At 40.2% G+C, this 24514-nt stretch overlaps 1 protein-coding gene across 1 annotated transcript in view; it reads right to left on the bottom strand.

Annotated features, from left to right (window-relative positions):
- Positions 1-24514, bottom strand: part of cwc27 (CWC27 spliceosome associated cyclophilin) — a 40672-nt gene that overhangs the window by 1992 nt on the left and 14166 nt on the right. Inside the window, exons 11-13 of the mRNA XM_042396093.1 lie at positions 20318-20421; positions 11638-11747; positions 11425-11528 (exon numbers count right to left, since the gene is read on the bottom strand). Of these exons, the coding sequence (XP_042252027.1) occupies positions 11425-11528; positions 11638-11747; positions 20318-20421 (318 nt within the window). The remainder of the gene's footprint in view (positions 1-11424; positions 11529-11637; positions 11748-20317; positions 20422-24514) is intronic.

Here is a 24514-nt window from a genome sequence, read left to right on the forward strand (position 1 = left end):
GCCTCCTGACGAAAATATCTGCCTCTTTAGCTGCTAAATGCTCCACTATGTTCACTAGCTAGATGCTAACTTTGTCTGTCTGACATTTGGTGCTTGACAGGTAATGTACAGAGAACTTCATCAGAGCTTTTTCACTGAAAACAGCTGCCTGCAGAGGCTGGAAACAAGGTTGATGAGAATAGTGAGACCGAACCAAAACTTTATTTGGTAGAAGACAGTAAAGGTGAAGCAGGAAACGAGGGGAGAGACATCCAACAAATGTCTCCACCCAGACTCAAACCAGGTACGTTGTGATTACATAGTCAGCATCTTAGACCCCTTTGGCCACCAGACAACCTTTGCACAGTGAGAACATTGTCAGTGCTTTGGTGTTTTATAGCAGATAGCAGCTGTATTTACTGTAATTCACTTCTGTTTGAGAAGTGACTAACTTGGATAACTATATCTCTGTCGAGGTAAGACTAAGCTAACAATTCTCACATCTACATCAGTAAAAATGAGCTCATTCATACCAGTCTTGTGTCACAATGTTTGAACTTTCCGTTTAAAGTTGATGATCAACAGGTCTTTCTTATCGGCTGTATTTGTCTGAGTGAGCAGACTGTGTTCATGTGCCCCAGTGCGTTTCAAACAGGTTGTATTAAATGAATAAACTCTATATATGATGTAGATTTTAAAGTATTTTGTGTTTGTCTACTGTTGTCTACTGTGTTTAGCATGTGGTAAGTGTCTGCTCCTTTGCTCTGTTGTGTTACTGCCAGATTTTAAAGCTTATTTTAATTGTTTTAACCTTATGGATGATTTTATTTCTAAATGTCTACGTTTATTTCTACATAATAAAGATATAAAAACTGTTGTTTTACATCTGTGATTGTCTTTTATGCCGTCTCTCTCTGTAGCTCTTGTAGCTGGAAAAGGGCTATACATATAAAATCATTATTATTATGATTATCATTTCATTCATCTTTCAATTATCAATCAGGGAGATTTAGACCAATCGGCCCATGAAAAAATAGACTCATGACTTTTAGATCACAGGAATAAATAGATCGAGCCCCCATTTATGTTACAACCCAGAAAAAGTCGAGGGATAAAAGAATCGACACTGCGTCGGCATAAGCAGAGAATCAAAACTGCTGTATCACTGTGTATAGGAAATAAACCTTTATTTGTTTCTTTGTGTTGGCTCCCCTCCCGGCTCTTTTCCTTTGTTGCTCGCCTCAGTTATTTAGTCACGTTGTGAGTTTTGTTGCATACTTGGTATTTCAGTTTGGTATTTAAGGTTGTGAGCGCTGATTACACCAGCGTCATGTTGCTTCTCTTATCCCAAGACCTTTTTCTGGGTTGTAACAATAATGTATATTTTAAAATATTTTGTGTTTGATGCCTTGTCTACTGTGTTTAGCATGCGGTATGTGTCTGCACCTTCATCTGGCTGGCTGAGTGCACAGTTTGGGTGTGTTACTGCATCACTCTGCGTCTGTGTGTGTGTGTGTGCGCTCTGCAGTCTCTCCTGTGTGTTCGTTTGAAATCGGCAGGAGTTGTGACAGCTCATCTAGAATGTCATGGCTAGACTCTGGCAGACCCTGAGGACTCCTGCTGTGTGAGCGGGCCGCCTCTGATAATTTGTCTAGCAGTCTCAGTGATGACAGCCCCGCCGGCCGTACAGCCTCAGAGTCGCTACAGCTCCGAGACGTGATGTGGAAACCCAGCGTTATCAAAACCACTCTGTGCTGCCGTGACGCGAGAGGCTACGGAAGACTTTCCTCGATTTCTTTTTCTTTTTTTTTTTTTTACTCAAGTAGGGGGTGGGAATTAAGGAGTACAGGAGTGACGGTGAGAGTGACGACGGACTCTTTGCATTGAGAATGTGGAGCTCGTGTGTGTGTGTTAGCGGAGACCGAGAGGAGGAGGAGGAGGGAGGGAGGGAGAAGGGAGAAGTGGGAGAGTCAGAATTTGTAGACACAGACACAGATGGAATAGTTTACCTCCTCTGGCCCAGACTTGACTTCCAATGTCTGACCTGTTGTAACCCACATTCTGTTCGCAGTGCTCCTAGAGTGGCACAGACTTCCCACTGGTGTTTTTCTAGGACTGCTATGCTACTGCCCCTGTCCCTCCCTCCTCGCCATACCTGGCGGGGGCGGCGCAGTGAGGTGTCTACAGCTGGGAGAGGCTCCAAACGCCAGCCAAGGCTTCTCTCAAATTCATTAGGGCCCCCACACACACACGCAGACAGACTGCACTTCAAGGGGGCTTCTCGAGACTAATAGCAACTACAGATTTTGTTATTCTAAATCTCTCACACACACAGACACTTTGCTCAAATTCAAACACATGGTATTCATTTCAAACCCCTACTCTGTGTAGTTAGACTTTGAGATCTTTGGTGAAAAACAGAATATGAGAGGAAAACACAGCGTCAGGGCTGATTTCCTGATGGCCAATCTGGTGGCTGCGGGTTGAGATCCCGACGTGACACACGCACACGCACAAAACTTGAACTTTCACACACATTTATCAGGATCTGAAGCGAGCTTCGGATCCGACAAAAGGTCAGGTTTATCATTCCCGGCACGAGGAGAAAATTTCTGCAGTATTTAACCATGTTACTTTCTTATTTACACTGCGTATATGTTTCCTTTTACAATCTCTTACACTCCAGTGAGGGTATCAATAGGAAAATCACAATGCAAATCCGGCAGAAGCTAATGAAAAAGGCCTTCTCGTGCCAACTTGTCATGCTTGAACTTCACTGTCCACAAAACAGTGTGTTTGCCAAACTACTTCTTAAACTCTCCGGGAGGACTGAGGACTCTGGTGTGTTTCTCAGTGCTGCTGCTAACATTTGCTGCCACCGTGAATAGTGGCAGTGATTTAGAGCTGAGCGAGGCTGCTCACACACACACACACACACACACACACCGCAGCTATTTCATTCTGTCTTTGGTAATCTAGTGTAGTCTTTCTCCAGGGGACACGGTCGTTTATATGCTGTAAGTTTATCTTAAAAATACTGGCAAAAATGTCCCATCAATGTAGGTTGGTATACAATTACAATAATTACAGACACAGTAACAAATACTAAACTATACTAAAGTATTAACAGACACTTGTGTGCATATATCTAACCTGACAAAGAACATTTAAACATTCAGTTCGTTTACCTATCTATCACGAGTTATATGGACGCAACTGAAAGCGGCTAAATGCACAAACTCAGTGGTTTATTTATCTGTGTGAGGTTCAACTTGGTGTCAAGTTCATTAAAGTGTAGATTGTATGGTTTCTGTCATGATTTCCTACTAACAGCTGCAGTATTACTGTGAAGCCAGGACTGTTAGTAAGCACCGAAAACACCTGTTTTTCTACAATAAATAATTTTAATTTGGAGTTATGATCACTTCCTGTTTCTTAGCCAGGCGTGGGCTAAAGCACTTGCTTTCTAGCTCGATATTTCTACATGAAGCAACATTTTTTTTGCCACTGTATCAGTTGCAATGAGAAGTGAAAAAAACAAGATGAGGTTTAAAGCTTCATTCATTGATTCGTTGTGGTGACATGGAGGCATCATCTAATGAAGTTATCACGGCAAACGTTAGAAAACAACTGTCTATTTACACATCTGGTAGACATGAAGCAACTTTAGCGAGTCGTGCCTCTGGACACCTGATGATATTTACTCTCCTTTTAGCTCTATACTGGACCGGCTAAATGCTCCACTGGGTTCACTGGCTAAGCTCTAACTGTCTGTTAGATGCTGAGTAGGTGGTGCGCAGTGGCTTTACCAGAGATTTTACACTGAAAAAGTTGATGAGAGATGGAACCGAACAGTAAAACCAAAACAATTAGCTAAAAGACGCTAAAATGTTCTGTAGAGTGAAGGAGAAGTGCAGCCTTTGAGAATATTTCAGGTCTCGATAGACGACACCTGCCGAGCCAATCGGTAAAACTTCGGGGAAAATTCAGATGATGGATGTGACCCGCATCCAACCAAACTCCACAACATCATAACAACAATATGTTACAGATATAAAATGAAGCATGATTCTGCAACTGTATTACAAACCTGATAACAGTTTTTGGTTAATAGTTCTGTAAAAATGAACATTTACAGAACCCAGTTTGTTTTTCCAGTTATAAAATTCAGGTACATGTTGCTGGTGGTACACTATTATCTTTAACACCTTCCAAGCCTGACAAGACCTGGTTTAGCAAACAACTCAATAACTCAAGTGACAGGATCCAAAGCAGAAAGGATGGTGAGTGTGCTTCCACGCCAAATGACACACAGAACCTCAAATACTACTGGTGATGAGGATGATGTTGGCTCCAGTTAAACCTACGTGTACCTTTCTCAGGCCTAAACTGAAGTAAAGATACTCTGTAGTAAGGATGGTCAGCCACGTCTGACTTTGGTCATCAACTGGCAAATAAATTCAAAGAACAATCTTTAATCAGGGCTTGACATTAAGGCACTTGTCCTCTGGACAAAGTAAATGTACCTTTCACCCTGTCCAGGTACAAAAGTCACTTGTCCAGATGAAAATGATGAAATTTAATTTGTCACTTGCTAGTGCCAAGTGCATTTCTAATTCCCCTCAAAAACTTTCATGTCGCAACCCAACCAAATTTGGTAATGTACACAAAAAACAAACCTCTGGAAACCTCTGAATCTTTGGACAGGCAGTATATTTCCTGTCTAGGCTGTAAGCTTGAGTTTGAACATTAGCATGTTCTCTATGACAAACACTTTCCTTTCGACTTTCCACCATCTTTCCACCGTCTTATGTTCATCTTTACAGGCCTGCGACCACAACCTCTCCCAAGGAAGGGAGAACACGACTATCACACTTCATTTCCAGGAAAGGACCCCAATTCGGTGAAATCTTTCCTTCTCCTCTCTTCTGTGACAATTTGACCCCCTCTGCCCACATAACTCTCTGTAAAACAACACAAAGAGAAGACCATACTTGCTTCTCTGTCACTACTTAGGATGTTACTCATCTTAGGCCGTGTGTGATTTTTGAAGTAAAGATACTCTTGTGCTGACACTGATGTGCTGGGACAAAAAGCCCTCACACAGTAAGGGGCTAGTGCAGAGTGCATTTCTAATTCCCCTCAAAAACTTTCATATTGCAACCCAAGCAAATTTGGTAATGTACACAAAAAACAAACCTCTGGAAACGTCTTCGGACAGGCAGTATATCTCCTGTTGTTTTAAATGGGCAAATTCCTGCTACACAATAATCAAAGATAGCTGTGAGGCTTCATTATTTCTGGGAGCCATCAAATGCACACTAACTGCCCACCCACAGAAGAAAAATCTATCCACAACTAACCACAACGCACACGAACAGGAACAGAAAACTTCGAAAAATAAAACAGGAAACTCACAAGTACAAGACCGGAAATTGAAATTGAAATGAGGGAGAAGTCCAGTGACAATCTGTCAGAGTCAGAGGAGTCTGCTGCTCCTCATTCTCATAATCCAGTAGTGCTGACAGGACACGAGACATAACGTCTTCGGACAGGCAGTATATCTCCTGTTTAGGAAAGCTTGTGAGTTTGAATATTGGCATGTTCACTTTCCATGGCCAACTACTGATGTGTTCACATCATATTATTACCATTTGGTACAACCCTGACATCTCTCCCTCAACTGACTTCTGGATAGAAAAAAATAAAAACATTTTTGCTCTGACGCCCAATACAAACCTACAGCTAATCCAATACAAAATCATCCAAAGGATGCATATCACTCAATATAAAATGTACAAAATGGGACTAGCAAACACAGACACCTGCTTACAATGCACAATAGACATGGTTTTCATGCACTCTGGGCCTGCCAACCAGTTCACTCTGTTTGAATAAAAAATGTCCAGCACCTTGTATTGCAGGACCCCCCCAACCCCAAAGCTCTGTTGCTAGGAGACACATCTGAAATAAACAAAACAAACATACACAAGAATAGCTTGCTTGTTTCTCTACGTGTCACCTAGAAAACAATTCTCTTAAACTGGAAATTAAAAACTTCAATAAATATTATCCATTGGACCAACTTCCTTTTAGGATACATATCTATGAAAAAAAAACACTACCTGCAATCACAACATCACAGTTTTTATGGATCTTGTTTGGGCTGGGCTGGTGACGTCTGAAATCCCCACAAAAATAAATTATTCATCTTGTGCCAGTATCTATGACAAAACAGTTTCCTTTCCACTTTCCACCGTCTTATGTTCATCTTTACAGGCCTGCGACCAAACACAACCTCCATCAAGGAAGGGAGAACACGACTATCACACCTCATTTCCAGGAAAGGACCCCAATTCGGTGAAATCTTTCCTTCTCCTCTCTTCTGTGACAATTTGACCCCCCTCCCCCCACATAACTCTCTGTAAAACAACACAAAGAGAAGACCATACTTGCTTCTCTGTCACTACTTAGGATGTTACTCATCTTAGGCCGTGTGTGATTTTTGAAGTAAAGATACTCTTGTGCTGACACTGATGTGCTGGGACAAAAAGCCCTCACATAGTAAGGGGCTAGTGCAGAGTGCATTTCTAATTCCCCTCAAAAACTTTCATATTGCAACCCAACCAAATTTGGTAATGTACACAAAAAACAAACCTCTGGAAACGTCTTCGGACAGGCAGTATATCTCCTGTTGTTTTAAATGGGCAAATTCCTGCTACACAATAATCAAAGATAGCTGTGAGGCTTCATTATTTCTGGGAGCCATCAAACGCACACTAACTGCCCACTCACTGAGGAAAAATCTATCCACAACTAACCACAACGCACACAAACAGGAACAGAAAACTTCGAAAAATAAAACAGGAAACTCACAAGTACAAGACCGGAAATTGAACAGGAAGTATATCTCCTGTGTCCATGGGCAACTACTGAAATGTTCACATCATTTTATTACCATTTGGTACAACCCTGACATCTCTCCCTCAACTGACTTCTGGATAGAAAAAAATAAAAACATTTTTGCTCTGACGCCCAATACAAACCTACAGCTAATCCAATACAAAATCATCCAAAGGATGCATATCACTCAATATAAAATGTACAAAATGGGACTAGCAAACACAGACACCTGCTTACAATGCACAATAGACACAACAGAGGTTTTCATGCACTCTGGGCCTGCCAACCAGTTCACTCTGTTTGAATAAAAAATGTCCAGGACCTTGTATTGCAGGACCCCCCCAACCCCAAAGCTCTGTTGCTAGGAGACACATCTGAAATAAACAAAACAAACATACACAAGAATAGCTTGCTTGTTTCTCTACGTGTCACCTAGAAAACAATTCTCTTAAACTGGAAATTAAAAACTTCAATAAATATTATCCATTGGACCAACTTCCTTTTAGGATACATATCTATGAAAAAAAAACACTACCTGCAATCACAACATCACAGTTTTTATGGATCTTGTTTGGGCTGGGCTGGTGACGTCTGAAATCCCCACAAAAATAAATTATTCATCTTGTGCCAGTATCTATGACAAAACAGTTTCCTTTCCACTTTCCACCGTCTTATGTTCATCTTTACAGGCCTGCGACCAAACACAACCTCCATCAAGGAAGGGAGAACACGACTATCACACCTCATTTCCAGGAAAGGACCCCAATTCGGTGAAATCTTTCCTTCTCCTCTCTTCTGTGACAATTTGACCCCCCTCCCCCCACATAACTCTCTGTAAAACAACACAAAGAGAAGACCATACTTGCTTCTCTGTCACTACTTAGGATGTTACTCATCTTAGGCCGTGTGTGATTTTTGAAGTAAAGATACTCTTGTGCTGACACTGATGTGCTGGGACAAAAAGCCCTCACATAGTAAGGGGCTAGTGCAGAGTGCATTTCTAATTCCCCTCAAAAACTTTCATATTGCAACCCAACCAAATTTGGTAATGTACACAAAAAACAAACCTCTGGAAACGTCTTCGGACAGGCAGTATATCTCCTGTTGTTTTAAATGGGCAAATTCCTGCTACACAATAATCAAAGATAGCTGTGAGGCTTCATTATTTCTGGGAGCCATCAAACGCACACTAACTGCCCACTCACTGAGGAAAAATCTATCCACAACTAACCACAACGCACACAAACAGGAACAGAAAACTTCGAAAAATAAAACAGGAAACTCACAAGTACAAGACCGGAAATTGAACAGGAAGTATATCTCCTGTGTCCATGGGCAACTACTGAAATGTTCACATCATTTTATTACCATTTGGTACAACCCTGACATCTCTCCCTCAACTGACTTCTGGATAGAAAAAAATAAAAACATTTTTGCTCTGACGCCCAATACAAACCTACAGCTAATCCAATACAAAATCATCCAAAGGATGCATATCACTCAATGCACAATAGACACAACAGAGGTTTTCATGCACTCTGGGCCTGCCAACCAGTTCACTCTGTTGCTAGGAGACACATCTGAAATAAACAAAACAAACATACACAAGAATAGCTTGCTTGTTTCTCTACGTGTCACCTAGAAAACAATTCTCTTAAACTGGAAATTAAAAACTTCAATAAATATTATCCATTGGACCAACTTCCTTTTAGGATACATATCTATGGGAAAAAAACACTACCTGCAATCACAACATCACAGTTTTTATGGATCTTGTTTGGGCTGGGCTGGTGACGTCTGAAATCCCCACAAAATAAGTTATTCATCTTGTGCCAGTATCTATGACAAAACAGTTTCCTTTCCACTTTCCACCGTCTTATGTTCATCTTTACAGGCCTGCGACCAAACACAACCTCCACCAAGGAAGGGAGAACACGACTATCACACCTCATTTCCAGGAAAGGACCCAAATTCGGTGAAACCTTTCCTTCTCCTCTCTTCTGTGACAATTTGACCCCCTCTGCCCACATAACTCTCTGTAAAACAACACAAAGAGAAGACTTTACTTGCTTCTCTGTCAATACTTAGGATGTTACTCATCTTAGGTCATACGTGATTTTTGAAGTAAAGATACTCTGCAGTGAGGATGGTCTGACAAGACTGAGGACTGGGTCATGGTCACCCATGTCTGACTTTCTTCATCAACTGGCAAATAAATTCAAACAAACTTAAGTATGTTTTGATTCAACTGTGATGAATTATTTATCTTTAATCAGGGCTCGACATTAACTTTTTGAGGCACTTGTCCTTTGGACAAAGTAAATGTACTGACCCTGTCCAGGTACAAAAGTCACTTGTCCAGATGAAAATGATGACATTTAATTTGTCATTATGTTTGTGAATACAGAATTCAGATGAATAAACAATTGAAAGCATCCAAACAGTGACAACATATAAATGATTCAATTTATGAATTTTATTAACACTGATGTGCTGGGACAAAAAGCCCTCACATAGTAAGGGGCTAGTGCGGAGTGCATTTGTAATTCCCCTCAAAAACTTTCATATCGCAACCCAACCAAATTTGGTAATGTACACAAAAAACAAACCTCTGGAAACGTCTTCGGACAGGCAGTATATCTCCTGTCTAGGCAAGCTTGTGAGTTTGAACATTGGCATGTTCACTTTCCATGGGCAACTACTGATGTGTTCACTTATTATAGAGTATTACCAATTGGCACAACCTTGACTTCCCAGCAGCTAGCTGGGACACTGATGTAACCATCTCTCCACAATGTGTATGGCCAAACAGCTTCCTTTGGCCACACACACACACACACACACACACACATCTGGTGTTCATCTTTACAGCCCTGTGACCAAACACAACCTTCATCAAGGAAGGGAGAACACGACTATAACACAATTCGGTGAACTCTTTCCTTCTCCTCTCTTCTGTGACATTCATTTTGTTTGTGAATACAGAATTCAGATGAACAAACAATTGAAAGCATCCAAACAGTGACAACATATAAATGATTCAATTTATGAATTTTATTAAAGCCATTACTTCCTGGTGGAAAGGTCATCAAGATTTTTTAATTCTACTCCAACACTGTGTAAGTACAGTCCTATTTAGTACAACCCTGACTTCCCAGCAGCTAGCTGGGACACTGATGTGCTGGGACAAAAAGCCGTCACATAGTAAGGGGCTAGTGCCGAGTGCATTTCTAATTCCCCTCAAAAACGTTCATGTTGCAACCCAACCAAATTTGAGTTCCTGTCTAGGAAAGCTTGTGAGTTTGGATGTGTTTCTACAGCTTCCTGTATCTATGGGAAAAAAACCTACTTTCCCGCAATGCACAACCAAACACAACCTCCACCAAGGAAGGGAAAACATGCTTATCACAATTCCTTTCCAGGAAAGGACCCGAATTCGGTGGAAACTTTCCTTGTTCTCACTCCTGTACAGACCCCCTCTGCCAACAGAACCCCATACAGAAGACCATAATGCTTTATTAAACTTAACATACGTGAGATATCCTCATCATGCCTATGAGTTTTCTCGTAAGCATTTCCTGCTGACGTGGGTTCATCAGAGCTTATTTAACCCGGGTGTAGGGCAAGGCTTGCATTCTAACAAGGCTGAGATTCAGTGACTTTACTGATTCCTCACTGTAAGGTCGGATCCAGAAACTTTAAACCCAGCAAACTATGGATCGAGTCAGTGGCATCATTCTTGACTCACTTTGGCAAACATTTTTGTCTCTCCGTGATTTGGTTTCTCAGTTTGATGCACAGCTGCTCTACGAGGAGACTCAAGGACTGGTTGTCATCATTTTTTACGGCAGAGAGCGACTTGTTGTGATTTCCATCGACGGATTGTTGAATGTGCTGCTCAACAGGCAGGATGGTCGTGCGGCTCTACGGTGATTGTTGCTGTGATGGAAAAGTTTATGAAGCAGGTATGTCAGAACTCACCACAACCCACTATCTTGGACCCAAAATTTTTGTATTTTTAAAATGTATTTGCACTTTTAATAGTCAAAAGAAACTGTGGTGCCTTAATTTGAAACAACTGCAACAGCAGTTTCTTAATTATGAGCATGAACAAAGTACAATAAAGCCAATAATAAAAAGCATTTTGTCAAATTAAAACTGTTTAGCCTAAAACAAAGTGGGAAAAACTACAATTAAAATGAGATTAGATTAGATTCTGATTCATTTCACACATAAAGGGTGTCACTGTACCTACTGTATCATGTACAGCTTGTAACCCTGTTTAAATATGAGACAGCCCAGCAGGGACGTGGCACACACACAGTTGGCATAAAAGGAGGCATATTATCATCACATTAATATCTGAACAGTAAATTTGATTCTTTGTGTTTGCCTGTATTTATTTTATTTTATTTTTTTGTTGTGCATTCGTGAAATGTTCTCTTGACTGGAGTAAATAAAATAAATCCTTACTTCTCTTCTCTCACAGGGTTTTCCCCCCCAGATGAGTCTACTTTTCAAGAAACCTTTAGAATGACTGACCATCCCTTGTCGTCGTCCTCCGCCAGCTCCTCTACGTCCTCCTCCGGACCTTCAGTGATGGCCGACGACAGCTTGGACCTGAAGCTGTTGAGGAGGGCCAGCGTCTACCAGACGTTAAAATAAAGTACATGCAGCGTTGTCACTTTGAAAAGAATCCCCCGTCTGTCTGCTGAAACAATTTGCATTTCATGTTCACTAAATAAAATCTTTTACCTGCTCTTCTCTGGTCGAACCTTTCTTTTTTTTTTGTTTCCTCATCTCTTCGTATTTCTTTCGTCCCTCCAGATACTCCGCCACGGCCTCGTTGGTCGGCTTTTTATCCTCTGGAGAGACGAGGACATATAATTATATATAACATTTATCTTTACACATGTAAAAGTTGTTTTAAATGGGCAAATTTTCTGCTACACAATAATCAAAGATAGCTGTGAGGCTTCATTATTTCTGGGAGCCATCAAATGCACACAAATTAGCTCACGCCCTGAGGAAAAATCTATCCACAACTAACCACACGCACAGAAGAACAGGAAACAGGAAACTTCGAAAAAACCCACAAGTACAAGACTGGAAATTGAAATGAGGGAGAAGTGACAAATCTGTCAGAGTCAGAGGAGTCTGCTGCTCCTCATTCTCATAATCCAGTAGTGCTGACAGGACAGGAGACATAACGTCCAAACATAATGAGATTCTCTGAAAGATTAAAACAGCCATAATACATTATTTCACTATAATATTAAAGACAGATATATTATAATTTAGCTTTGTTAAGTTCCTCAGACAACATTTTGACAAAAACACACACTTCCTATGGAAAGATATAGAAAAGATTACTTATTAAAAATGTGTTTTTTTCACAATTCCTCACATATTTTAGTGATTAAGTCGTATTTCAGTGACTGTATAAGTTTCAGAGATTCAATTTTCATTATTATTTTCTCATGTTTTCAGATTTTTTTTTGTCACCTACTAAATTAAAAAAATGCAAACTTCCACAACTGCGATGACTAAGCAACACCAGCAGCTCACTCTCTGAGGACACACTGAACTAGAACAATTACACGTCCTCTGAAAGTGGACAACATTTGGAGAGAAGAAATACCACAGATTGACACGTTCTCCGGGGCTTGACGGATGAGCCAAAAAAAAAAAAAAAATGAGCAGAACATTATCAGAGAGAAAAGATAAAAGGAAGCTGTTGCTGCCGTACATGATCTGAGAACATGATAATAAGAGAGGTGAGGAGATGAGGCGACGCAGGGCACCGTCCTCTCATCTCAGATTGACACGCTCTGTGTGGATCCGTATTACTGCCAAACCTTGGGGCGAAGATGTAGTGGAGTGAGGCCGCAACCTAGTAACCTCTCGCTTTATCTTTCTCAGAGATGACCTACATTACGGCCGCTGCCTCAAACCCTGACCTTACGTAACTGACCGCTCCCAGGCGGGGGAAGACAGAGACAGAGAAACATCCAGCAGTGAAAGTCACTAAACTGCTGAAATATTATTAATATTAAGAGGTCATCTTATACATTTTAGTTGATTAGTGGTTTTTATGAATTGTTTTCATACATTTTAGTTTATACATTTATAAATAAGAGAAAAAAAGCTTTTCTTTTTGACAGTTATGTCTGTTAAAGGAAGTGGAGCTGCGACAATTAGTTGATCAATTGATTTGTTGATCGACTGAGAATTAAATGGCAACTATTTTGATAATAAATCATTTATCATTTAAGCCATTTTTAAGCAAAAATCTTTCTGCTTTTCTCTGTTACATATCGCTGTAAACTGAATTTCTTTGACTTTTGGACAACTGGACGGTCACTCTGGGCTCAGGCTGCAACTAAGGAATATTTTCTCAACAAGCTGATTAATGGTTTTGTCTATAAAATGTCAGAAAGTGAACAAAAATACCTGCTGTGATATCTTAAAGCACAAGGCGACGTCTTCAAATGTCTTGTTTTGTCAGATAAACAGTTAGAAATCCAAAGATACTCTGTTTACTATCATGTACGACACAGAAAAGCTTCAAATTTCATATATGAGAAGCTGCAATGACTCAATATTTTAATATTTTTACTTCAATTATCAAAAAAGTTGCTGATTAATCGTATGTCGATCCACTAATCGATTGATCGACTCATCGTTGCAGCTCTACCGGGAAACTGCGGTGTGCAATTTTCATTATTTTCTGGCATTTATAAGCTAAACAATGAATCTATAGTTGCAGCTCTGATAGGAACATGAGGGCCTAAAATGGAAAAGTGAAGTGAAGTACACTACAGCGGATTGCTGCTACAAATAATTATTACATACAGGCAGAGAGAGTGAATTCTGGGAATAATTTCCCACTAAACTGTTCTCCTCTGCAGTATGTGTGAAATAGTCTCCCATCATGAATCAAAGGAGGGACAATCAGCATGCTGACATTGGTGTCTCATGCAGTTAATGTGCTTCTGTAAATCTCCCAGCTCAGACGGACGGGCCGGTGGCAGACAGTGAGAGAGTGGCAGACAGTGAGCACAGTCTGCTGGCTGCTGGTGGAGAGCTATTTCCACAACAAAATGTGATGTCACACACACAGAGTTGTGTGACATCACAGAGTATTTCCAGGGCGACAAAGATATGAAGATAACCGAAAGGCTTCAGCCTGACAGGAAACCGACAATTACTTACTTTTCTCACACCATGAGTCCTCTACATACTGAACTATCACTGCCCTGGAAATCTAAGTGCCGCAATTTCCCCTCTCTCTCCCCCTCCCTCCTCCCTCCCTCCCTCCTCCCCCCTCCTCTCCCTGGTGTCAATATGGAAGTCTGCTCTGCTGCTGGAGGCGGCAAAACCCTTTTCTCTTGATTTACGAGACCAACAAGAGATCTCCCTCCATCTCTCCCCCCCCCCCCCCCCCCCCAGTCACCTCTCCCCGCTGCAGCCTGTGACACGCTGGATGCTGACTGATGATGCCCCGAGGTCCTACACGAGGAACACACATCACCTTCTCCAGCTGTTGTCGCTAACTACTATCTTTGAGTTTGATGGCCTTTCTAACTACATTCCTCCCCTCTCCTGTCACCTGGGCTCAAGAGAGCAACAAATCAAAGTCGCTGATGTTGTAGCAACCGAGGGCTGTTGTGGACGACACGACGCCTCCTCTATAGGATAAAAGGCCCCCCCCCCCTCTTTTTCTCTCTGTTAAACAATCAACAGCTTTTAAAAGAAAAGTCAAAGTAGCACGGCGCCGAACTGTGAGGTAACATCGCCGCTGATCATCAATCAAAAACGCATCAAAAATGATTTTGTCAGTTAGTACGTCGAGGTCAACGCCGACTATCCGTCAACCGTTATGCAACGAGAGAGAAAAACTGTTTACATATGAAAATATTTCATAAGTAGTACCGAAGTGTCCTGAGAAAATGACTGACCTGGTTAACAAGTGATGTATTGAGAAGACAAAATAACACGCTCATCTCCATCACAGGTAATTGGTGTTTCATATATCACTCTGTTACAACATTTCCTTTTAAGTCAACAACATGACTGACAAGGCACCAGTGTAATAAAACACCCAGAGTACGCAGGCATAACCTGTATAATATCTAAGTGGGATAAAAAAGACTGTTGCCACATCATTTAGGGTGGGTATTGAATGGACAGTGGTTTCAGAATGGCTCTCTTATTTTTGGCTCCCGGTACCCGGCGGTTATGCCAAGAAAGAGAAAACCAGACTAGAGGAACATGCTGTAATTTATGTGATGAAAACTGAGGTGATGACGGTTGAAAAAATAATTCAAAAAAAAAAAAAAGTGTAATGTCATGCACATGTCAGCTATATGGTGGTGGAGGAGGATAGGAAACGGACATTTAGCGACTTTATGCACAACTTTGGACGGGATGGTCAAGAAACTTATAACTACGGTGGCCCGTAAGGACAAAACGACATGCAAAAGGAAAAGCATAAACATTAAGAGAATGTGCTCTGAATCCTTAAAAAATGCTACAAATTGTAAAATACTTGCATCCGAAAACAGAAATATCTACTAAAACATTAAGGGAATGATACTACTATGCTATATACTTGTATGTGTTTTACTGTTTGATGCATTTTTAAATTTATATGCGTTTTACATTTTAATTTGTAGAATTGTTGGATTCAGAGCACATTCCTTTAATGCTTGTGCTTTTTTCTTTTATATGCGTTTTGTCCTTAGGGGCTACTGTACATAACCGTTTACTTTTGATCTGGATATTATTCAAGTCTGAGGGGAAAAAAAAATGGTTTGAAAAAATATCTTCTTAAGGACATACCGGTGTATGCATATTAAACAAAAGTATGGCCCTGAATCACGTTACACCTGGCTTATCTAAACGGCAGCTTATGCAGTTCAAAGCTGGCGTCCTTTCTTGGGCTATTGAGGTTGGCAGAATCAAAAATATTCGGGAGAAAAAGAATGTGTGAGCTGTGTGATTTGGGAGAAGTGGAAAGTGAGACTCACTTCCTTATGATGATTTAAGAGTGTCAATTTTTTTTTATTTTTATGAAATGGCTCGAAAAAAAACTCTGAAATATTCTGGTGCAGTGGTTCTCAAACTATTTCACATCAATGACCCCTAAACTGACACAAATTAGACCAGGGACCCCCCCCCCTCCATTTGATAAGATTTTGTCCCAGGGTCCAACATCTGCTTTTAGATGTTTTATAACAGAAAGTGTATGAAACCCATGACCAAAACAGTTACTTACTGATGGAATTATAGTGAAAATAAATCATTCTCTTTTTCACTGGGGACCCCCTGGAACCCTTCCAAGGACGCCTGGGGGTCCCCGGACCCTACTTTGAGAACCACTGGGATGTTTGTTTAAAATTGATGTGTTAAAGTTTGCAGACTTTTTCTCAAGAGCAAAAACCCTTCACATGTTTCAAACAAGACATTAAATAACTAATTTCGGACGCTTTTAATTACTATTTGCTAACAATGTGCCTAATTTGGACGACAAAAAATAGTAAAACGATGAACAAATATGCAATACAGTATTATCGCGCAGCCCTAATGAACCTAAGTACTGACAGGACTGTCAAAACCGCCCCAGTGTAAGAACACAAGTCAAGAATAAGTTCAAATGGGAATGTGGGTTGATGTGAGACCTTTCATTATTAAAAATAGCACTTATTAAGACATTTTATGGCCTAAAAAAATCAAACTTAAGGCTTTTTAAGACTTGTTAAGATTCCTTGGATACCCTGCATGTTGTATGCATGATACACAATAATAAAATTTCAAACATCGTCTTTGAGTTTAACCTCAATTTAGAAACCAAATATCATGACTTCTGGTAACTTTGCGCACTGTATTTGAACTTCAGTTTAGTTTGGTACAAGTTGGGTCATTAATAAGAGCCACTGCACAATACAGGTGCTACTGGTGTTGTCCACCAACTGGTTAGTTAAAAACAGCATTTGGTGAAGCTTTAAGAATCTTTCAGAGAAGAAGATAATCAATGAATTATTTTATGATATATTTTCAAGCCCAATTGCTTCTTCGTTGTTAAGATTTGCAGATTTTCTTTGTCTTAGTAAACTGAATGTATTTTGGGACTGTTGGTCACACAAAATAAGCACTTTGGAGACATCACCTTCGGGCTCTGGGAGATTATGATCGTGTTAAAACGTGATTTTCTTTTACTATTTTTTAATGTTTAATAGACCAAAGGATCAATCAATTAGCCAAGAAAATAATCAGCAGATGAATTCACGATAAAAAACAATTATTAGTTGCAGCATTTTAGTTCAAACCTACATCAAACGTATCCCCACTGAACCTAGACTGACCAGTTTTAGAGGCATGTGAGTGAAATGAGACCAGAGTTTGACCTTCACAAAGAGGTCAGAGGAGAATAAGGAGAATGATTTAAGCTTTAAAACGATGGCAGTGTCAATGTGAGCCTTAATGTGTGTGTGTGTGTCTGTGTGTGTGTGTGTGTGCGTGTGTGTGCAGCTCTAACTGCTGCACAGCTTCTCCAGTGGGATGAGATAAAACAAGCCCTCACCACAGTGTTCTTCTGTGGCCGAGCTGAGTTTCAAGATTTACAGCATTTGAGCAGACATCCGTCTCCCCTGCAGTGGCCATTGGCCCATGACATCTAAGAATTCCATCTAATGGAATTAACTTTTGCTTCCAACACAGAAATGTAATGAGGAACTCTTAAAAGAAACTCCTGCCTCCGGCTAAGCTGCCAGAGAGCACAAAACAAAGGTCCCTGGCAGAGTTTAAATACCTTGTAAGATAATGGAGGAGCTTAAGCTAGTTGCCACTCAGTATAACAATGCGGGTCTGTTACTGCCTCAACACTTGAGTATATAGAGAAGGCCTCTTTCTGAAAAGGATGTTTATAGAAACAGCTTAACTCTGTGTAGATATCACTAAGAGCAACACATTAAGTCAGAGAAAGAACAGAATCTTAGTCAAGCTTAGCATTAAAGGATGGGTTCACAATTTCTCAAGTCTGTCTTAAAACAACAATCCGGTGCCCAAATGAACATGGAAACAAGTTTTTGCTTAGTGTAATCATTCCTCTTGTTCATACTGATCATTAGGAGATCCTTTCCAAATATGCTTAAAATGTAAGCGATGGGGGACAAAATCCAGTAAAAAAATTCCCTCTTTGTGTCTCGATGGACAGCGTTTTCCTGTTCAGCTGCAGTGGGAGGATTGTAACAAAAAGTGGGAATTTGGCACTAACAAGGCAGTAACTTTGAAAGATATTGCATTGATTTGACTAATTTAGACAGCTGAAGCTTCATATTATCTTTAAATAAACTTTTAAATATATTTTTACAAGGCTTGTGGATTTTAGCCCCCATCACTTACATTGAAAGCACATTATGATGGGATCTCTTAATGGGAAAGCTCAGAATTTTTCAACCTGTACTCTGTTTTCCCATCATTTGTGTCTAAGTGACTAATGGGGACAACAATTTTTGAAACTGGTCCAGTATTGAACAAAAGCGCTGAAGCCAGCAGAAACGGGCTGCAATGTAATCCAGCGAGGCAATTGCGTCAATGTATGTCCATTAAAAGTGCTTGTTTTTGCCACTGACAGGCTCAGATTGTTAATATAAGTGATTGACAACATTATGGAAAGAACCATACAGAGAAATAAAATGTTTTTCTTTACCTTTCACTTGATCTGGACTGTTTGTTATCTGTCTGATTACATTGCAGCCCGTTTTGCGGCTGCCAGCTAAAGCGCTCTCGCTCAATACTGGACAGGTTTGAAAAATTGTCCCCATTAGTCACTTTTAGACAGGATTTTTCCATTGGCATTTTGCCACGCTGATTTGCATTTCCATTACCAGTTTAAACGCGCCGAGATGTGCCAAGTCACGCCCGAGATGGACCGTCTCCGGAGTTGGGCCAAAACGTGCCTGACCCGCCTCCAAGCGGGTCACGGTGACTCAACTCATGTCTGTGCTGGAGACCAGAAAGAAAAGGTCTCTGTGTTCAGCTCTCCGGACTTTTGTAGCTTCTAACTGAATCTCTGTGGTTTGAAGTTTAGTGTCTCTCCTGTGTTTCTGTTTGTACTTTCAGATATCTGCTTTATTTTACTATTTCATTCCTGATCGCTTTCAGCCGTCTCAGAGCTGTGTTAAGTTACCGCTGATGAAAACATTTCCTGCTGCTGCTTCTTCATATTAAAAGCTTACCAATGACAAACTAACGGATGACTTTTATTGTGAAGAATATATAGGTAATTAAATGTGTTTATCCACCGTTTGACAGACGCGAGTTTGACCACTAGTGACAGCTGTGATGTATACAGCCCGCTGCTTTTTGACTCGAGACAAGCACGTCATCAGTTAAGGACACACCTTGAAGCGGGTAGCCCTGTTGTAATGGGGATGCAAATCCCTGCCATGCTGGAGTCAAACCGAGTCAAACTGAGTCAAACCAAGTCAGCACATGTGTATGGAAAAGGCCTATAAGACACAAAATGATGGGAAAGTAGGGTCTAGGTTGAAAAATCCCGAAGTTTCCGTCAAGAAGAAACAATGAACAAGAGGAATTATTATGGCAAGAAAAACATGCCTCAGTGTTTAAAAATTGTGAACCTTTCCTTTAAAGTACAATGTAATGATTGTATTTTGTGCTCTTTCACCTAAAATCTTGAATAAATCAGCAACAAGTCAAGAATGAACTCAGTGTCTGTGTTAAAAAACATAAAACCATCAGTGTTTGAGCAACAAAATCCCATCATGGTCTTCAGTAAATTTTGGCTGGTGGCGATCCCACAATAAGACTGGTCCCTGCAGAACCCCCCGTGAACTATTTTCTTCTGTTGCACAACGATATATGCACAACCTCAAGCTAACCTCTGGGCCGAGGCGGTTTTTGTAATTTTCAAAAATGTGTTTCAGCATCAGCAACAATCCCAAAGATTGACAGCACATTATGACAGACTGCTGTGTGGTGAAGACCCGAGGAGATCTGGGGGCAGATTTTTTTTTTTTTTTTTTTCACAGAATCACAAAGCTACAACTAACAAACACAAAAAAGGGTTTGATGTGCAACTATGGCGGCCACTCAACAATTTTCACCCACGCAATTTTCTGCAAGCTTTAACACAAAAATGCAGACCCTTTGGGGGGGAAAAAATAGACGTCTGCAACTAATTGACAAAATCAGAGGGTTGCCTGTCTTAGTGTCCATTAGTAGAGAATGTAGCACGGACCACCCTCTTAGAGACTTTGTTCACACTTAGAGCTGTGTGGTGAAAGAATACATTTTCAAACGTCAACAAAACGGTACCTAGTTGTGGTAAGACACATGCACAGTATGCTATAAATATAGTATATTATAAATAACTGTAGCTGTAGGGGAATAAAAGCTGCCCACATACCCTCTTTGACTTCTTCTACTGCAGGTTTCGAACTTTCTTCTTTCCTTTGCTTTATGGCTTGTAGTTCCTTCTTCAACTGCCGCGCCTCTTTCCGTAATTCATCGCTGTAACGGGAGAAATGATTTTTAAGAAATTAAACTCAACATATCTGCACCTGCAGACAGCAGACAGGAACAATAACAGAGCAACAGGTTCAAAGACAAAAGCTAGGACCCTTTAACAGTTTAAACTAACTTTTGTAACATCAGCACTCTGATTGTTACTGAAAAACATGAATTGTTCTGAAACATTAAGCTTCTCAATATGTTTTATTCATGGCCAATAATGTGGGCACATAAAACCAACATAAAACACTCTCTGCAAGTGTCAGAATGAAGAATGTACGTTAAAAGCTTGTGTTACTCCAATAAATTTGATGGAGCCTTAATAAAATAATTGTTCCCCGCTCCAGGCTCCTGGAAAGCGCTGTGAAGCACTACATGGGGTATTAAAGTTTAGCAGACGCATGGGAAAAATGTCAATGTGTTTCTTGTTTTGAGATGAGTAATTGTCATTGTAGAAGTACTCATTAAAGTGTTAGAGAGACCAAAATGACTGAAAGATGTAATTTCTAAACCATTAAAATACTGTCACTCAGCAGTGGTAATGAATACAATTACTCCAGATGTTACTATCGCTTAAAGACATGGTGCAAAATATTTTTAAAATACATTTATGTGACAGAATGCATATAATGATAATATTAATATTATTAATATTAATAATAATGATAATAATCTGTATTGCACAATCCACTGTATTCTTTTGTGTGAGGCTTTTAAACTGGTTAAACATTTCCTGTATATGAATGATTTTGATTGGTTGTACATTAACACTGAGGTGGAACAAAGTCATTGTTTTGCAAGTCACAAGTCAGTCTAAAGTCTTGGCTATGAAGTCCAGAGATAAGTTCCAAGTCAACTCCCACATTAAGACCAACAAGTCTGAAGTCAAGACCAAAATCAATACAGACAAGTCCCAAGTAAAGACCAACAACTCCCAAGACGAGACCAAAGGAGAGGCAAGTCCCAAATCAAGTCCAAAGTCAAGACCAACAAGCGCCAAGTCAAGTAAAGTCTGAAGTCAAGATCAACAAGTCCCAAATCAAGTCCAAAGTCAAGACCAACAAGTCCAAATTGAAGTCTCAAGTCAAAACCAACAAGTCCCAAACCAAGTCCAAAGTCAAGACGAACAAGCCAAAACTCAAGTCCCAGGTCAATACAGGCAAGTCTCAAGACAAGTTCCAAGTCAAGACCAACCTGTCCAAAGTCTAATCCCAAGTCAATACAGGCAAGATTCATGCCTAAAATCTGATGAGTCCAATTCATGTGACTTTGGTCGACACCTTTGCATAAGTCAAGTTAGTTTTATCTATATAGCCCAATATCACAAACCACAAATTTGCCTAAAGGAGATTTACAATCTGAACAGCACACAACAACCCTTATCCTTAGGTTACCCTTGATTCGGATAAGGAAAAACACATGCACAACACTTTGGACGGAGGCCATGTGATATTATTATGTGCAATAAACTACATAAATGTCCTGTGATACATGAAATACATAACTGACAAATGCTATTAGTGGCAGAAGTAATTAAAAACTTTATACTTCCTTCCCTTAAGTGGCATTACATTAAGTATTACAGGCGGTGTTCATGTCCAGCTACCCTTATAAAACCTTTAACTGGATGACAGAGGCAGGCCAAGGCACATCCTTGCTTTTTTGACTCATGGTATGGTCCCTTTTGGCAAGTGGCCCAAAGCCCAGCTCATGCAAGGCTAAATGCTATAAGTCTGAACCGAGGCCAGTAATGCTGATTATTGTTCCCTTTCACACGATTGAGACTACTGCCAGTTGCAGAGCAGATATGTTATGTTAGGAAATGATAATATTTTTGTACTGCCTGACAGCTCTGTTTTTGTCCCATTCTCTTGCGGAGCCACAAAGCACAGGTAAGCTGCACAGTCTGGGCCCCTGGCCTAGAAACATGTGAGGCATCTCCAGACCAAACAATGGCTGCCTTTGTTTCTTACATCTGCTTCTCTGGACTGACATTCATTTATATCATTATCTTTCCCTTTATCTGGAACTTTCATTCTTCTGTTTGTAGCTTTCCAACACTCATGTTACCTTTGTTTAATTCACTAACATTGTCTGTGGCAAAGCACCGAGGCATCAAACTGAGTGATATTTTAACCGTAAGTGCCCTGGCAAATATTAACAGCTGTGGCTGACTTGATGTCATGTCTCTTCCTTGTTAGCCTCCCTGCTGCTGCTGATGATACACATGAGGAATCAGTCAGACATACAGTTGTTAGTCCTCTATTTTCCTCAAGAAAAAAAATGTTGAATCCAGACTAAGTTGCCAAGAGCAGTACTGGTTGGCAGAGTCAGACTTGGCCTGTGTGAGAACGTCGCCTGCTCAGCTCTCTAGGAGCAAGGACAACAAACCTCTTTTCTGAGACACGCATTTAACATACAGTAGGGTAATGTGACTCAGATGTGACAAACCAAAGGTGAGCAAAATAACAACTGTTCAAAGACTACAGCTGTCAATTACAATTTTTCACATCTTGCATGGTGATTAAAGAGGTACATTTTGTAAAAATATCCTGTTTTTAAATGTATGGGCAAAATAATGTGAACATGAAGTTTGCCAGTCAGTGATGCTCTGCATTTAATTACTTACTTGATACTACGGTAATTTTACTCTCTTAGGAATGTCATCATGATTTTTGAGACTTTTTTGCAAACTCAATATGGCTTTTTCCTGTAGCCACCTTTGTAACTGTGCTTTCAGGTCCTTTAAAAAGATTATATTGTGTGTTATTTTGTCTACCTCTATGAATGACAATGGTAACAGTACCTACACAGATTTGTCATTAAGGTGAAAACCAATTAGCTGTAGTTGTAAGATTGAAAAGGTCTTACAAATTTTAAAGGGGTCTTCCAGCAATTTAGTATTGCACTGCTATAAGGTTTAGGGGACTCATATGAGACATAGTTAAATATGACTGGCTACCACTAAGAGTCTACAGCCATGTTAGGAGGTCTGTGAGGCTGTGTTCTGAGCTAAATGCTAATGTCCGCATGCTAACATGCTGATGTTACTATCTTAGTTTGCTGTAGTTTTGCATGCTAACACTGCTGCTAACATTGAAATTTTGTCGTAATGAAGGTGCTAGAGGAAAGGTAAAGGCATCACAGAGTTATTACAATTCATTCTGTTGGGGGCATGAATGTCTGTGCCAAAAGTCTTCAATCCAACCAAAAGTTGTCGAGACGTTTCACTCAAAGCAACTAATGTCAACCAATGGTGATGCTAAGGAAAATATCAGGGGATCACCAAAGTCATTAGGATTCATCATCTGGGAACCATGAATGTCTGCAAAGTAGATGTTGACTTATTTCTCAGGAGAAGTGAAAAACTTTTCATATCAATGCATCCAATAGTTTTCAAGACATATCGCTAAAAAACAAAAATAACCACTTGATGGTGAGTTTAGAGGAAAAGTAAAGGCGTCACCAAACAGTAGATGAATATCTGCACACAATCTCATGGCAATCCATCCAATAGTTGTTGAGATATTTCAGCTAGAACTGACTGACAGCTGCTATCATGGCTATAAAGAATGGTCAAAGTAACCCTAACCCACAGGCCGAGACATCCTCACTTTTAGTCCTTCATACACTATGGATCAACACTGATAGCATCTTTTTGTAAAGGCCACGTCTTTAAAACTCCACATCTCTAGTTTAGACAGCAGACTGATTGGTAAAAATCTCCAAGCCCAAACAGGGATAACTCTGATGATATCTCCATTTCTCAACTCAACTGTTTTCACAGGATGTTTAGCACTCCTGATGACAACTAAAACCCATCAGTGGAGTTCCCTTTCAAGTGAACTTTCAGGGAAAGAAACTAACAGATGTACAATTAGACCAGATACCTGCTGCTAGAATTACTGTTGTATCTCTAATAGATGCTGTGAAATTATATATTGTGACAAGGGGAAAACGTGCCAAAGACGGGGCCCAAAACTGCTAAGTAAGATAAACAGAGGTCACAAGTAGACACCAAGTTGGACAGTTGCTTAAGAACACCACAAACTATGACCTCAAAAACAACACCTTGACAGTCTCAACAAAAATA

Source organism: Thunnus maccoyii, chromosome 19 (assembly GCF_910596095.1).
Source record: "Thunnus maccoyii chromosome 19, fThuMac1.1, whole genome shotgun sequence".
NCBI lineage: Eukaryota > Metazoa > Chordata > Actinopteri > Scombriformes > Scombridae > Thunnus > Thunnus maccoyii.